This window comes from Chelonoidis abingdonii, chromosome 26 (genome assembly GCF_003597395.2).
Source record: "Chelonoidis abingdonii isolate Lonesome George chromosome 26, CheloAbing_2.0, whole genome shotgun sequence".
Taxonomy (NCBI): Eukaryota; Metazoa; Chordata; order Testudines; family Testudinidae; genus Chelonoidis; species Chelonoidis abingdonii.
The window spans coordinates 2689608-2705524 of NC_133794.1; the positions used below are offsets into that span (position 1 = coordinate 2689608).

Consider the following 15917-nt stretch of genomic DNA (forward strand, 5'->3'; position numbering starts at 1 on the left):
ATCCTGTCCCCTGATTAGTCCTCTGGTCAGGTGACAGCCAGGCTCACTGAACTTGTTAACCCTTTACAGGCAAAAGAGACATGAAGTACTTCTGTTCTATTAACCCTTAACTATCTGTTTATGACAGTAGCATAGACACTTCCTACATGGAAGGGGTTTTTCTGTCGGTGTAGATAATGCACCATCCATTCCTCCATCAACCTAGCCTCATCTACACCGGCAGCTAGGTTAGCTTAACTATAGCGCTGCTTAAACACCAGGGCAGTGTAGCTAGGTTGACCTAAATGTTAAATGTAGACTAGGGCACAAAGGTGCTAGCTCTGATTGACCAGACCCCCAGCTCCCAAAGGGATCCAAACCCCAAATAAATCTGTTTTACTCTGTATAAAGCTTATACAGGGTAAACTCATAAATTGTCTGCCCTCTATAATGCTGATAGAGAGATATGCACAGCTGTTTGCTCCCCCAGGTATCAATCACTTACTCTGGGTTAATTAATAAACAAAAATATAAAAAGTAGGATTTAAGTGGTTCCAAGTAAATACAGACAGAACAAAGTAAGTTACCAACAGTAACACTACATGCACCAGCCCAGCAAGTGCGTGCCTAGGGCAGCAAGCCGCGGGGGTCACTCTGCCAATCGCTTCGAGGGTGGCAGTCAGGCAGCCTTCGGCGGCAGTTCTGCGGGAGGTCTGCTGGTCCCCTCACGGCAGCAGGTACGCCGAACCTGCAGGACCGGCGGACCTCCCGCAGGCGTGCCGCCGAAGGCAGCCTGCCCGCCATGCTTGGGGCAGCAAAAAAGCTAGAGCTCCCCCTGGTTACCAAGCAAAATAAAACCAAACACGCAAGTCTAAGCCTAATACGTTAAAAAACTGAATACTGGTAAATTTCACCCTTAGAGATGTTTCAATGAGCTTTTTACACAGACTAGACTCCTTCCTAGTCTGGGTCCAATCCTTTCCCCTAGTAGAGCTCTTGTTAGTTTCAGCTCAAGTGGTAACTCAGGGATTTTTCATGATTGGCAGCTCTCTTTGTTCTGTTCCATCCCTTTTTATAGCTTTGGCCCATGGCGAGAATCCTTTGTCTCTCTGGGTCCCAACCTCTCCTTCTAAATGGAAAAGCACCGGGTTTAAAATGGATTCCAGTTCAGGTGACATGATCACGTCACTGTAAGACTTCATGGGAGTCATCAAGATTCCAAATCACCATTAATGGCCCATACTTTGCATAATTACAATAGGACCTCAGAGTTATATTTCATATTCCTAGTTTCAGATACAAGAATGATACATTTATACAAATAGGATGACCACACTCAGTAGATTAGAAGCTTTGTAATGATACCTTACAAGAGACCTTTTGCATAAAGCATATTCCAATTACATCATACCCACACTTATAAAAATATTTTTATAAAGTATATGGAGTGCAACTTCTCACCCTGCTTCTTCCCATCCACAGCTCAGACGCTGCCACGGTGGAAGAGACCCCCTCCTTCCCAGCCCCAGCTCGGGGGCTGCCGTAGTGGAGGAGAGAGGGCACATCCACTGCACTAGGAAGGTAATACTGCCGATATTAAAATATGAGTTGTGTGCTTTTATTTGTAGAACAAAAATAAGTTTTTTTTTATAGAAAGCTTTTATCCAAAGCGCTTTACAATATTTATCTAACAGTACAAACAACATTTGGCAAGATCATTAAGTGGTTTGCCGAGACCCTCTGATTTTCAAGTGCTCCGTGGAAAAAATAAGTTTAAGAACCACTGCCTTAGTGCACACAGGCCCCCAAAATTCTTTAATCTGGCAGTGGTGGTGGGGGGACTCAGCAGGGGCACTGTCCCCTAGCAGTCAGTGCTGGCCCCAATGCGGTGCAAGGAGGCTCTGTGCTGCAGGGAGCAGGGTGAGTGGCTCAGAAGGGGGCGCTCTCCCCAGTAGTCAGTGCTGGCCCCAATGCCCCAGTGCGGTGCTAGGGGGCGCTGTGCTGCAGGGAGCACGGTGGGGGGCTCAGTAGAAGGAGCTCTCCCATCTGAGCCAGTGCTGACCCCAGTGCCCCATGGAGAGGGCGATACTGTGTCCTCCTGCATTCCCCCAACTGTGATCATACGGTCTGCAGCCAGCATGTGTGATCCTGTTATGAATGCGCTGCCCTTTGCACGGCCTGACCCCGCCTAGAGAGGAGCATGCTGCACTGGGGAGTTGGCTAGCATGGGCCATGTTTACTGCTCATCTGCTCCGCAGGCAATACCAGGAACACCTAAGCAGGGCGTGTGCTTGGTACCAGCCATCCACCAGATCGCTGTCAAAATGGACCAAGTAGGCCCCTGACGTTCCTCCAAAAAATCCTAGAGATGCAGATCAGGGCTGACACCCGGAGTGAGCGATGCACAGTGGCTACCAAATCTCTCTCTCTCCTGGGGGATCCCTCCCTCCTTCTTTCCTGAAAGTTGGCCCAGGCTCAGAAACAGGTTTCATAAATCTCTGGAAGCCTTTGGGGAAAGCTGCACCGAGGTCTGCGTGTCTGCCCTGCAGCCCACTGTGGTGCATTCCCAGTGGGGTCAAGCTGCAAAACCCAGACACACATCCAGACGTCTATCACCTGAAGTCTGATATCCAGACAGCAGCCCCTCCAGCCCCATGGAGATGGTGGGGACCCGACTCAGACTCTGTATGTGAGTTGGGTCATCCTGACAGATCAATGCGTCTCTCATGCAGCTTCTGGCTTCTCACTGCCTCAGCAGGCCCCTGAGGTAGGATGAAACTTCAAGAAGCCCCCTCCCCCCAGGTATGGAGTTTTTCCAGTGTAATTAACTACCAGAGTAACTACCCGTTGAAGTCAGTAGAGTTACTCCAGATTTGCACCAGTTTACACTGAAAATAGAATTTAGCCCCATTGGGTGTCTTGCAGATGTAGAAACTGAGCAAGGAGTTCAAGATGTGGCCCTACAAAACCTGATTCTGGTCTCTTTTAGGGCCTGATCCAAAGCCCACTGAAGCCAAGAGAATGACAACCCCACTGATTTCAGCGCATTTCAGGGCGGTGCACCCCAACTGTTTTCAAAGGAGGTACTCCCAGTCTACACCTGGTTCACTTAGATCAAGTGAGGCTTAAAATCCAGTTTATTCTTACAAAAAATTCCATCTTTCAAACCCCAAAATTAGCCACAGAACTGAGCAAGGGAGAAGAGAGTTGGACCAGGTGAGGAAGAGAATTTCTGCAGCTTGTTCCCACTCCACACACAGTAGCAGAGAAGAGAGGAAAATTGAGCTTGGTTTCCATTGGCAGCCATGTAATGAACCCAGGTTAATATCGTCATCACCGTGGCAGAAGCGCAGGGGTACTTACAGTTGGCTGTGAGAAACAGCCGGGAAGTAGAAAGCAAACATGGCCACCAGGTAGAGAGCAGAACCCCCCATGGTGAGGACAGGAGGGTCAGGAGAAGTAGCTCCTCCTGGGCTATTTATCCTCAGAGTTGCCTGTAAGCTGAGCCCTTGTGCAAACAGCTGGGCGGGTTAGTCAGTGAGGGGGAGGAGCCCAGAAAACCTGAAAAGTTCAGAACAATGATATTTTCTTCATTCCCTTGACACAAGAGTTTATTTGTCTTTCCAAGCGGGGGAGTCGGAATTAGGGACCTGAGGCTGTCCTTGTGTTTCCTCCATGCCAAGGTGCTAGCCACAGATCAGAATGGTGGGGTGCTGATAAATACCATAGTTCAGTTTTGCATGGGGGTGGGAGGGCGCTGGAAGTCAGGACTCCCGGGTTCTGCTCCCAGCTGTGAAGAAAGAATAGGATCAAGTGGGTTAAAGCAGGGGGGGCTGGGAGTTAGGATGCTTGGGTGGGATCTACTGCATTACAACGTGGGTGTAGGCTGAGAATCAGGACTCCTGGGTTCTGTTCCTGGATCTACCTTTTGACTCTGTTTTACCTTGGGCAAGTCCTGGGATCTTTCAGTAGGGAAAGCACTCCCAGTCGTGAAGGGAGCCCCGGAAGGGTGGGTCTCTCTATCTATCCCACTTGCTTGGATTGTAAACCTTTGGGGCAGAAACTGTCTCTTAGCCCAGGGCTCCTCTACACTCTATTAGGGAATCTACACTGCTGGTAGCAATGGTGGGAGTGCTAATAAAGAGAAGACACCAGCATGTTCGACCACTCATCATCTATACCTGCTCTGTATGTTTGCACTGCACCTAGCACAAAGAAAGCCTTTGGGTACTACTGCCAGGTAACATAAAACTGATCAAGGGAAATAATAATGTGGAATTAGCCTGTAGAACTCATTACCTCTTAATACCCATTGCCTTATCTCCTGAAGCAGGACTATCATCTGGCAATGTCCCCCCTGGGCAGGCAATACTTGTCCACAGCAGAGTTTCTTTCACCTGGCTCTGAAACATCTGGCAATGGTCATGCTTGGCCATGACCCTATGGTCTGATCCGGTGTGGCAGTTCCTGTGCCCCTAAACAATACATCATGGTTGGCATCATCAAAGCCATGTAGGAGATTCAGACACATTTTAATGGCAGAAGGGTAAAAAAATCCCTTTGGTAGCTTTGAAGCTTGAAACAGCAATTTGCACAGGCACCACTTAACCTATTGCTCTTCACCTGCAATAACCCTGTAATCCAGTACCTGACCTTTTAGAGGTTAACCTCCTTGATGAACCAGACCTTCAGATCTCTGGGCCAGATCCTCCACTGGTATGAACCCACCTGCCTTCACTGAGATCACTCATCTCAGTCTGTTTTTTCCTTCCTCTGAGTAAAAGTAAACCAGGGAAGGGTTAATGGGGGAAGGCAGGTTATCAGCTGGCTTCCAGTAACAGGTTTCTTTTCCTGGCAGTTGTATTTGGACAGGGCTTCAGTATGGACAGTATGCAAAGACATCTAGTTGCAACATATTTACTTGTGGCTAAACAGCTAAGTGGGCTTACCTAAAAAGGAGAGTCACAAGTCTGAGCAGTGACAATGCCATATGGCTAGCGGGACCAAGGAGGGCTCAATAGAATGGGAGCAGTGAAAGTAAAAGCAATGTGGTGTCATGGCTAAGGCAGTCGCCTGGGACCCAGGAGATCTGAATTCTCTTCCAGGCTCTGCCCCTGACTTGCAGTGTGACCTCTAGCTTTGCCTCTGGATGATGAATCTCTGGGACAGAGTCACTGCCTCTTCCTATGTATGACCAGCGCCTGGCATACCTCGAGGTGCTAATTCTATATGCATAATAAATACAAACCTGAGCAGATGCTACCATCACTAGCTCCATTTAAAACCCAAGCACCACATCCTCAGCTGGGGTAAACGGCCCTACTTCCACTGACTTAGTTAAAGTGATGCTGGTTTGCACTAGCCGAGTCACTAGCCCCAAATCCGTGTGCAAGGCCAACGCGTAAGACTTGAATCTACCATAATAATCAGCTTTGCCCTTTGTCTTACAAGCAAGATTTTAATTTTTCCATCAGGGTGACAGGGAGCAAGTCATGTTTGTGGCCTGGTATTAGGGTAACTCTAGCTGAGATCGGGGGCCCACTGTCCTAGGCACTGTACCTGCACTCAGCAAGATGCAGTCCCTGCCCCAAAGGGTTAATTTATACACTCAGGGTCAGATCACAGGCTGGTCTCAGTGGAGTTACTGTATTGAATGAGTAGTGAGTATTGAATGGAACAGACCCTCAGCTGATGTAAAGCCGTTTACCCCCACTCCCGTCAGTGGAACGACACTGATTTCCACTGGCAGAGGCAATATCTGGTCCAAAATGCACAGATTTTCAAGAGACCATCTGATCATGGAGTCTGATCTCCTGCAAAGCACAGGCTATTTTATTTCACTCAGTTCCCCCTGGATTGAGCCTAATAACTGGTGACCCACTAAAGTATATACCTTCCAGAAAGGTATCTGGTCTCGATTTGGGGGTGAGTATACAATATCTAATCTATAATCCACACATCAGCCTTGCAAACTTATTTTAACAGGCAAGTAACATGTTATTAGTTGTCCCATTATCCATGAGCAAGTAGATTTTGTGCCCTCATTAATGAATATTTGTTATTATTTGTATCACAGCAGTGCCTAGAGGCCCCAGCTGAGATCAATACCCCCTTGTGCCAGGTGCTGCACAGTAACTTAGTGAGGGACAGTCCCTGCCTAGCTGAGATCAGGGACCCATTGTGCTGGGCACTGCACAGACACACAGTGAAAGACAGCCCCTTCCCCAGCTGAGATCAGGGCTCCGTTGTGTCAGGTGCTGCACAGATTTATTAAGAGAGACTGTTTACAGTCTGAATAAGGAAGCCAGACAAAGGCTGGACCGTGACCACTCTGCCAGGCTGTTCTATACTGTAATTCTCTGACTATTCTAGGACTGGTGGGGGATGAGTGGCCCTGCAATGAAAGGGTTAATCTTGCCCTTTCTGTCCTAACAATGACTTCCCAGCAGTGGAAAGAGGATTATGAAGATAAGAACATAAGAACGGCCATACTGGGTCAGACCAATGGTCCTAGCCCAGTATCCTGTCTTCCAACAGCGGACAATGACAGGTGTTTCAAAGGGAATGAACAAAACAGGGCAATTATCAAGTAATCCATCCTCTGTTGTCCAGTCCCAACCTCTGGCAGTCAGAGGCTTAGGGACACCACAGCATGGGGTTGCATTCCTGACCATCTTGACTAAGAGTCAGTGATTGATCTGTCCTCCATGAACTTATGTAGCTCTTTTTTTGAACCCCGTTATAGTTTTGGCCTTCACCACATCCCCTGGCAATGAGTTCCACAGGTTGACTGCATGATGTGTGAAGGACTTCCTTTTGGTTGTTTTAAACCTGCTGCCTATTAATTTCATTGGGTGACCCCAGGTTCTTGTGTTATGTGAAGGGGTAAATAACACTTCCTTAGTCATTTTCTCCGCATCAGTCCTGATTTTATACACCTCTGTCATATCCCTCATTAGCCATCACTTTTCCACCCTGAAGAGCCCCAAATGTTTTAATCTCTTCTCATATGGAAGCTTAATACCTTAATCATTTTTGTTGCCCTTCTCTGTTCCTATTCAATTTCTAATACACCTTTTTTGAGATGGGGTGACCAGAGCTGCAAGCAGAATTCAAGGAGTGTATTTCTACTTATGAAATAAAGTATTTGGTTCACTTCAGCGCATACATCTGAAAGGTCAGGAAAGGAACTCCTGAAAAATGTAATTGGAAGTCAGGGGATTAAGTAGGTGGAGGAGTCTAGCATTTCCCAAAAACTATTTCTGGGCCCCATTTCGCAAAGCCTGCACTCAAGTGCACACTAAATCGCTGCTCTACAACACATGAAAACAATGCTCTCAGTGAAATCAGAGCGATGATGAAAAGTGAAACGTGAAAACACAACAGCCAAACTGTGCAACTTGGGGAATAGAAAGAAATGTCATAACAGGAAGTTTAGCCTGAGGCAGCCCCCAGGAATTGCAGTCTAAGATCTGCACTTTATACTATTTGCCACAAGTTGCTACAGAAAGAAAGTAAAAGAAATGCAGCATGTCCAATATGTGCGATTTGCAGGATTAGCGAGCCACCTTGTAGCTGCTGCGTAAAATATCCAGAGACTGCACACTTCTAGGCACACTTGCTGAATTTCAGACACAGACTTCTGGAAAATTCCACCTTTCACACTGAATAATTTAATACTAGATAGATTCAGATGAACATGGTCCTGACCCTCCAACCCACAGACAACCTGCGCATGTTATTGAACAAACACATGGGTGGACTGTGATCTCAGCTGGATAAAGAACTGGGTTCAATACTCGACTGACGAAGGATTTACTGGGCAACAGGCCCCTGCTGCAATTTGCAAACAAGGGGGAACATGAGAAGGGAAAACCCATGAGGATTTTCAGTGAAAGGCAGTGCCTTAGGGTATGTCTACACTACGGGATTATTCCGATTTTACAGAAACCGATTTTTGGAAACAGATTGTATAAAGTCGAATGCACGCGGCCACACTAAGCACATTAATTCGGCGGTGTGCGTCCATGACCGAGGCTAGCGTTGATTTCCGGAGCGTTGCACTGTGGGTAGCTATCCCATAGTTCCCGCAGTCTCCCCTGCCCATTGGAATTCTGGGTTGAGGTACCAATGCATGATTGGGCAAAAACAGTGTCACGGGTGATTCTGGGTAAATGTCGTCAGTCAATCCTCCCTCCGTGAAAGCAACGGCAGACAATCATTTTGCACCCTTTTCCCTGGATTGCCTGGGCAGACGCCATAGCACAGCAACCATAGAGCCCGTTCAGCCTTTTTTCACTGTCATCATATGTCTACTGGATGTTGCTAACAGACGCAGTACTGCAGTGCTACACAGCAGCATCCCCTTGCCTTTTGCAAGTTAGCAAAGATGGTTACCAGCTCTACTGTAGCATCTGCTGCTTTGCAAGTTGACAATGACAGTTACCAGTCATACTGAACCTTCTGCTGCTGTCATGGGTGCTCCTGGCCAGCCTTGGTCAGGCGCATGGACAAAAATGGGAATGACTCCCCGGGTTATTCTCGTCTTTAAGTTTTGTCTAAAGGGAGACTCAGTCCTGCCTAGAATATCAGGCAAGCCTGCTAAAGAACCAGAGAGGCAAACAGCCGCTCCGGGTCAGAGCCCCAGACATCCTGCAGAAATGATGAGCTGCATGCCATTCCAGGGGGTGCCCCTGCAACAACTCCACCCATTGCTTCCCTCCTCCCCCACCTCTCCTGGGCTACCGTGGCAGTTATCCCCCCATTTGTGTGATGAAGTAATGAAGAATGCATGAATAAGAAACAACACTGACTTTATTGCCTCTGCAAGCAGAGATCAGAAGGGGGAAGGGGAGGGCAGCCTCCAGTTGCTATGATATTCCAGGCAGGAGTGAATCTCCAGGAGACAAAGCTTAAAGAAGAGAATGACTAGGAGTCATTCCCATTTTTGCCCAGGCGCCCCCGGCCGACCTCCTTGAGGCCAGCCAGGAGCACTCACGGGAAGACAATGGCATCTTTCAGTCCAAGGCAAGGGAAGAGAAGGAGATGCTGCTGTGTAGCACTGCAGCACCGCGTCTGCCAGCAGCATCCAGTAGACCAGTAGTCCCCAACCTTTTTCATCTGGCGGGCACCAGACAATGAGCCACGGAGGACTGTGGTGGCGGACAAGTATCTGCTGAAATTCCGCCAACAAGCAGCAACGTCAATGGGCATCACGGCTGAAATGCTGCTGACATGCCTCTGGATCGGGGTCCCCAGAGCACGGTGAGGTGTCTCAATGCGCCCGCCTACTGGCCGGCGGACATGTATCTGCCAAAATGCTGCCAACAAGCTGCATCATCCAGAGCCATGTCAGCGGCATTTCGGTGGTGACACCTGTTGACATTGCCGCTTGTCGGAATTTCAGCAGATGCTCGTCCGCCACCACAGTCCTCCGTGCCTTGTCGTCTGGCACCCGCCAGATGAAAAAGGTTGGGGACCACTGCTCTGAATGATGTAGCTTGTTGGCAGCATTTGGGCAGACGCTTATCCACAGGCCAGTACGCGGGAGCATTCAGATACCTCGGTGGGTGCCTTGGCACCCACGGGCACTGCGTTGGGGACCCCTGCAGTAGACATACAGTGACATTGAAAAAAGGTGAGAAATGATTTTCTTTCCCTTTGCTTTCACAGAAGGAGGGGGTGGGGGCTGATAACATATACCCTGAACCACTTGCAATAATGTTTTTGACCCTTCATGCTTTGGGAGCTCAGCCAAGAATTCAAATGGTTTTCAGAGAGTGCGAAGAATAGAGGAGAGAAAGAGATTATCCTGCTCTGCTATTTTGCAAAGTGACACTTAGCAACAAAGAAAACACAAGAAGATAGCCTTATGGGCAAGTAAGTGACTGCGCCAGGTTAACATAAAACTGATCAAGGGAAAGAATGAAAATAAAAGTGGGTATATAGCTCTACAACTGCATTACGGAGGGAGGATCGTCTTCAATACTGAAAGGTAATATGACCATTCAATATGGTAAATGTCTGAAGCGGAAGGAAATAGTGCATGAAGGCTGGCTTAACCTGGCATAATGGGTGGCATTCAAGGCAAGGAACCATCATACTTGTCGAAGACAGAGAGTTTTTCACCCTCTGAAACATATGGCAATGGTCCATCAGAGATTAGACACATGACACAACTAATGGGTCGATCCGTGGTGGTGCAGTTCCTGAAGTGACCCCTAAGGACAAGTACACAAGGGTGAAATTGCCGTTGCATCCATCAAAGGCATGTACCGGAAATTCAAGACGACAATTGTGTAGGATGGACAGAAAGGTAAAAAAAAATCCTTAGTAGTTTGGACGCTTGACAACAGCAATTTGCACAGGACCACTTAACCGCTATGCTCTCACTTCTGATAACCGTAACGCAGTACCTTGAGCCTTGTGAGTTAAACTCTGACTTGATGAACCAGAACTGTCAATGCTTGGCGAGATCCTCTCACATGGTATGAACAACGTGCCTTCACTGAGAAAAATCGACGGTCATCCATGCTGTTTTTCTTCCTCGATAAAGAAGAGCGGAAAATGTAAACCAGGCGAAGGTTAAGTGGGGTGAAAGGCAGGTTCTATAGCTATTTCATTAACGACGGATTTCTTTTCCGCTGGGCAGTATATGTCATTTGAGGATCAGAAAGGCTTAAGAGTACTAGGATAAGTATGCCAAAAGCCAATCCTAATTGCCAAAGACTGTTATACCTTGTGCATAACAGCAGGGATGGCTTAACAAGAAAGAGATGGACGGTCACATAGCTGGAGCATGACAAGCCATATGTGAGCGGAAAGCCAAGGAGGCTCAATAAGAAGAGCAGTGAAAGTCAAATTAGACATTGCTTGTGTATGGTGAAGCAGATATCGCACATGGAGACCCAAGGAATAGAACATTACGAGAGTCTCTTCAGCTTCCCTTGACTTCACTTGACCTCTCTAAGCTTTGCCTCTGAATATCAGATCTTGGGACATGAGTCACCTGCTCCTTCCTACTTAACTGCCCCACGCGCCAGCGCCATACGAAGGCTCGAGTGCATCACAATCTATAGTGCAATAAGCTTAAGACAGAACTGAGAGTATCATTGCTAATCCTCACTAGCTCCATTAAATCCCACAGCACCCATCCTCAGCTGGGTAGAACGCGGCCCTACTTCCACTGACTTATTAAAGTGTGCTGTTTGCACTAGCCGAGTCACTACCAAATCCGTGTGCAGGCCAACGCGTAAGATTAGTCAAAAGCGCACTGTAGCTTAAAATTGAATCTACGCATATCATCCAGATAATCTTTCTTTTGATTACCATCAAGATTTTAGCTTGTTTCCATGGTGACAGGGAGGCAAACACAGTCATTTTGCTGCTGAATATTACAGGGAACTCTACTGCGATCGGCCCCCACGTGATCACAGGAGCACTGTGCCAATGGCACTCAGCAAGAATGGCAGTCATCTGAGCCCCAAAGGGGTTAATTTAAGTAACACTCAGGGTCAGAATCACAGGCTGGTCTCAGTGGTATTACCTGTAATTGAATTGAGTAGTCGATTATTGAATGGAATCAGACCCTCAGCTGATGTCAACACACGCCGATTACTAACCCCACTGACACCCAGTCAGTGGACAAACGAACACTCACGCTATGTTGCCACTAGAGCAGAGGCATATTGGACCAAAAATGAACAGGAGTTTCAAAGAGACCAATCTGTCTTGGAGTCTGATCTCCTGCACCAGCACAGGCTATTTTATTATCACTTCAGTTCCCTGATTGAGCCTAATCGCACCACTGGTGACCCTAAAGTATATACCTCCGAAAAGGATCTGTCTCGATTGGGAGAGAGTATATGAGATATAACGCAATAATACTTCATATCCACATCAGCCTAAGCAAAATTATTTTAACGCAGTAACCATGTTTATTGTAGCGCAATTATCAGCAGGTGAGCAGTAGATGTCTGTTTGGCCCTCAATCTATCCCGAATACACATATGTTAAATTTAGTAATACAGACATGCGATAGAAGCACCCAAGCTCAATATCAAATAACCACCCTTGTGACAGGTTGCGGCACAGTATACTTAGTGAGGGCACCAAGTCCCTGCCAATACTGAGATCAGGAGAACGCAATTGTGCTGGGCATCTGGCCACCAACCAGTAAGAAGGAGCTCGGCAGACTAGAGATCAGGGTCTACCGCGTTTGTGCAATAGTGTTGCTTGGCACAGATTTGATTAAAGAAAAGAGACGCTGTTTACAGTTGAATAAGGAAGACAAGAACAATAGGTGGACTCGTACACTATCTGGGGCCAAGGCTGCTAACATCATGGAAGGTGAAAGGCCTGTATTCTCCTGACATATAATACACGGCTGGTGAGGGAAGGGAGTGGGCGCTGGAAGAGAGAAATTTTGACCTTTCTGTCACTAACAGAAATTACTTCCCAGCAGTGGAAGAGAGAAATTATGAAGAATAAGAACATAAGAAGGCCAAAACTGGGTCGACAAATGTCCTAGCCAGTATCCTGTCTTCCAACAGCGGACAATGACAAGGTGGTTTCAAAGAGAAGACAACAGGCAATTATCAGTAATCCTAACCTCGTTGCTACGGATCAAACCTTCTCATCAGACAGGCTTTAGGGAACACAGCTGGGTGTGCATTCCTGACCATCCTTGACTAAGAGTCATGATTGATTGTCCTCCATGAACTATGTAGCTCTTTTTTTGAATCCCGCTATGAGTTTTGGGGCCTTCACGCACATCCCCTGGCAATGAGTTCCACGGTTACTGGCATTATTGTGAAGGACTTCCTTTGGTTGTTTTAACCTGCTGCTATTAATTCATTGGTGACCCCAGGTTCTTGTTTATGTGCAGGGTAAATAACACCTCCTTATCCATATTTTTCCGGCCATCAGTCCCTGATTTTATCATCCCTGTCATATCCCCATCTAGCCATCACCTTTTTCCCAACCCGAACAGTCCCAAATGTTTTAATCTCCTTACTCAATGGAGCTTAAATACTTAAATCTTTTGTTGCCCTGTCTCCTTTGCCTATTACAATTCTAATACCTGTTTTGAGATGGGCGTGACAGAGCTGCAAGCAGAATCAAGGAGTGTATTCTACTATGAAATAAACTATTTGTTCACTTCACGCATACATCTGAAGGTCAGGAAAGGAACTCTGAACATATGTAATTGGAAGGTCAGGCAGATTAAAGTAGGTAAGGAGGCAGTCTCAGCATGTTTTCCTAAAAACTATTTCTGGCCCTCATTTACGCAAAAAGCTCAGCACTTCAGTGCAGACTAAATCGCTGCTGCTACAAAACAAGCTGAAAGACAGTGCTTGCTCAGTGGAATCAGAGGATGATGAAAAGTGAAACGGAAAACACAACAGCTCAAACTGTGCAACTTGGGAATATGAAAGAAATGTCATAAAGAAGTTTAAGCCTGAGCACGCCCCGATAATTGCGTCAAGATCGCACTTTCATAGCTAATTTTGCCACAGGGTTTGCTACAAGAAAAGAAAGTAAAAGAAATGCGAGCATGTCAATATGTGCGATTTGCCAGGATTACGCGAGCCATTCCTTGTAGCTGCTGCGTAAAATAATCTCAGAGACGGCACACCTAGGCACTGAGTGCACATGATGAATTTCAGGACACAGGACGTCGTCTGGAAAATTCCACCCCTATCACACTGAAATAATTTAATACCTGGAGATAAGTTCAAGATAACATGAGGTCCTGAACCTCTAACCAACCCAGAATACAGCCTGCGCTATCCGTTATGTAACAAACACATGGGTGGACTGTAGGATCTCAAGCTGGATAAAAGAACTGGGCTACAATATACTGAACGAGCGAAGGATTTACTGGGCAACAGCCATAGCTGCAATTTGGCAAACACGGGAGACATGACGAACGGGAATAACGCCATGAGGATTATTCAGTGAAGAGTAGCAGGTGCTTAGTTCGACCTCGGGATTGCGTTTCACTACGGGATACCGAACGAACCTGGATTCGGAAAAGATTGTATAAATCGAATGCAGCGCCACAGCTAAGGCACATTATCTGGCGTGGCGCATGACGAGTACGTTGATTCGGAGCGTGCACTGTGGGTAGCTTCCCATATTCCCTGACAGTTCCCCTGCCCTGGAATTCGTGGTCGTGAAGTACCATGCATGGATTGGGCAAACAGTGTCACGGGTGATTCTGGTAAATGTCGTCATGCAATCCTCCTCGTCGTAAAGGAACGGCACAATCTTTTGCACCCTTTTTCCTGATTGGATGCTGGCAGAACGCCATATGCAAGCAACACATAGAAGCCGTTCAGGCTTTTTTCACTGCATCATATGTATACTGGAGTGTGCTACCACAGACGAGTACTTGCAGTCGTCACAACCAGATCACCTTGCTTTTGACAAAGTAGCAAAGCGGTTACCATAGCTCACTGTAGGCAGTCTGCTGCTGTGCATTACAATTAAGTTTACCAGTCCATTACTGCACCCTTCTGTGCTGTCCATGGGTGCTCGGCCAGCCTTGGTCAGACGCGCATGACCAAAAATGGGAATGACTCCCGGTTATCTCGTCTTTAAGTTTGTCTGAAAGGGAGACTCAGTCCTGCCTAGAATATCAGGCAAGGAGCGCTAAACCGAACGAGCAAACAAGCCTCACTGGGTCAGAGCCCCAGCTAACTAGGCAGTAAATGAGGAGCCTGCATGCGCAGTGTCCAGGGGGTGCCATGCCAGAAACATCCACCATTGCTTTCCCTCCCTCCCCACCTGCTCCTGGGCTACCGTGAGTTATCCCCCATAATTGTGTGATGAAGTATGAAGAGATGAGAATAAAAACAACACTGGATTATTGACCATCGCAAGAGAGAGTCAGAGAGTGGGAAGGGAGGAGCAGCCTCACATGTTGCTATAGTCTTCCAAGGCAGGAGTGAGATCCTCCAGGAGAAAGCAACAGCTACCTCAGAAGAAGAATCGATAGGAGTCATTCCCGCTTTTGCCCAGTACGCCCCCAGCACAGACCTCCTTAGAAGGCAGCCAGCGAGCGACTCACGGGAACGACATATGGCGTCTTGTGCAGTCCAAGGCATAGGGAAAGGGAATGGACATGCTGGACTGTGTAGCACTGCAGGCACCGCGGTCTCCGAGCAGTCATCCTAGAGCGCCAGTAGTCGCCCCAACCTTTGTTCTATTCCTGGCGGGCACCAGACATAGAGACCACGGAAGGACTAGGGTGCGGGACAAGTATCGTGCTGAAATTCGCAACCAGAGCAGCAAGTCAATGGCATCACGGCTGAAATGCCTGCTGAATGCTCTGTGGATCGGGGGTCCCCAGAGCGACGGTGAGGTTTTGGGGGGTCCCCCCCCTCAATGCCCGCCCCCCCCACCGATACTGGGCCGGCGACATGGTATGCTGCAAAAGGTGCTCAACAAGCGCATCATCCAGAGAGCCATTCAGCGGCATTATCGGTGGTTGAACCTGTTTGAATGCCAGGCGTTGTACGAATTCAGCAGATGCTCGTGACACGCCAAGCTACACAAGTCTCCGTCGTTGTCGTCTGCACAAGCCGCCAGATTGAAAAAGGTTGGGGACACTGCTCTGAATGATGTAGCATTGTTGGCAGCATTTGGCAGACAGCTTATTCCACAGGCCAGTCGCGCGGGAGGCATTCAATAACCTCGGTGGGTGGGCCTTGGCCATCCACGGCACTTGCGTTGGGGACCACCTGCAGTAGACCTCCATGACACTTAGAAAAAAGTGTGCGAAATGATACTTTTTCTTTCACCACCTGTGACTTTCACAGAAGGGGGGGTGAGGGCTGATAACATAACCGCTCAGGAGAGCAACTTGCAGATAGTGCTATTTGACGCCTTCAATCAGGTTTTGGAGCTCAGCCAAGAATTCAAATGGTTTCAGA

General features: G+C 47.6%; 1 protein-coding gene across 1 annotated transcript in view; it reads right to left on the reverse strand.

Annotated features, from left to right (window-relative positions):
* LOC116826049 (complement C3-like) overlaps positions 1-3450 on the reverse strand; it is a 78050-nt gene extending 74600 nt beyond the window's left edge. Inside the window, 1 exon segment of the mRNA XM_075061173.1 lies at positions 3343-3450. Within this exon segment, the coding sequence (XP_074917274.1) occupies positions 3343-3413 (71 nt within the window). The 5' untranslated portion in view covers positions 3414-3450.
* Positions 3451-15917: the final 12467 nt, after the last annotated feature.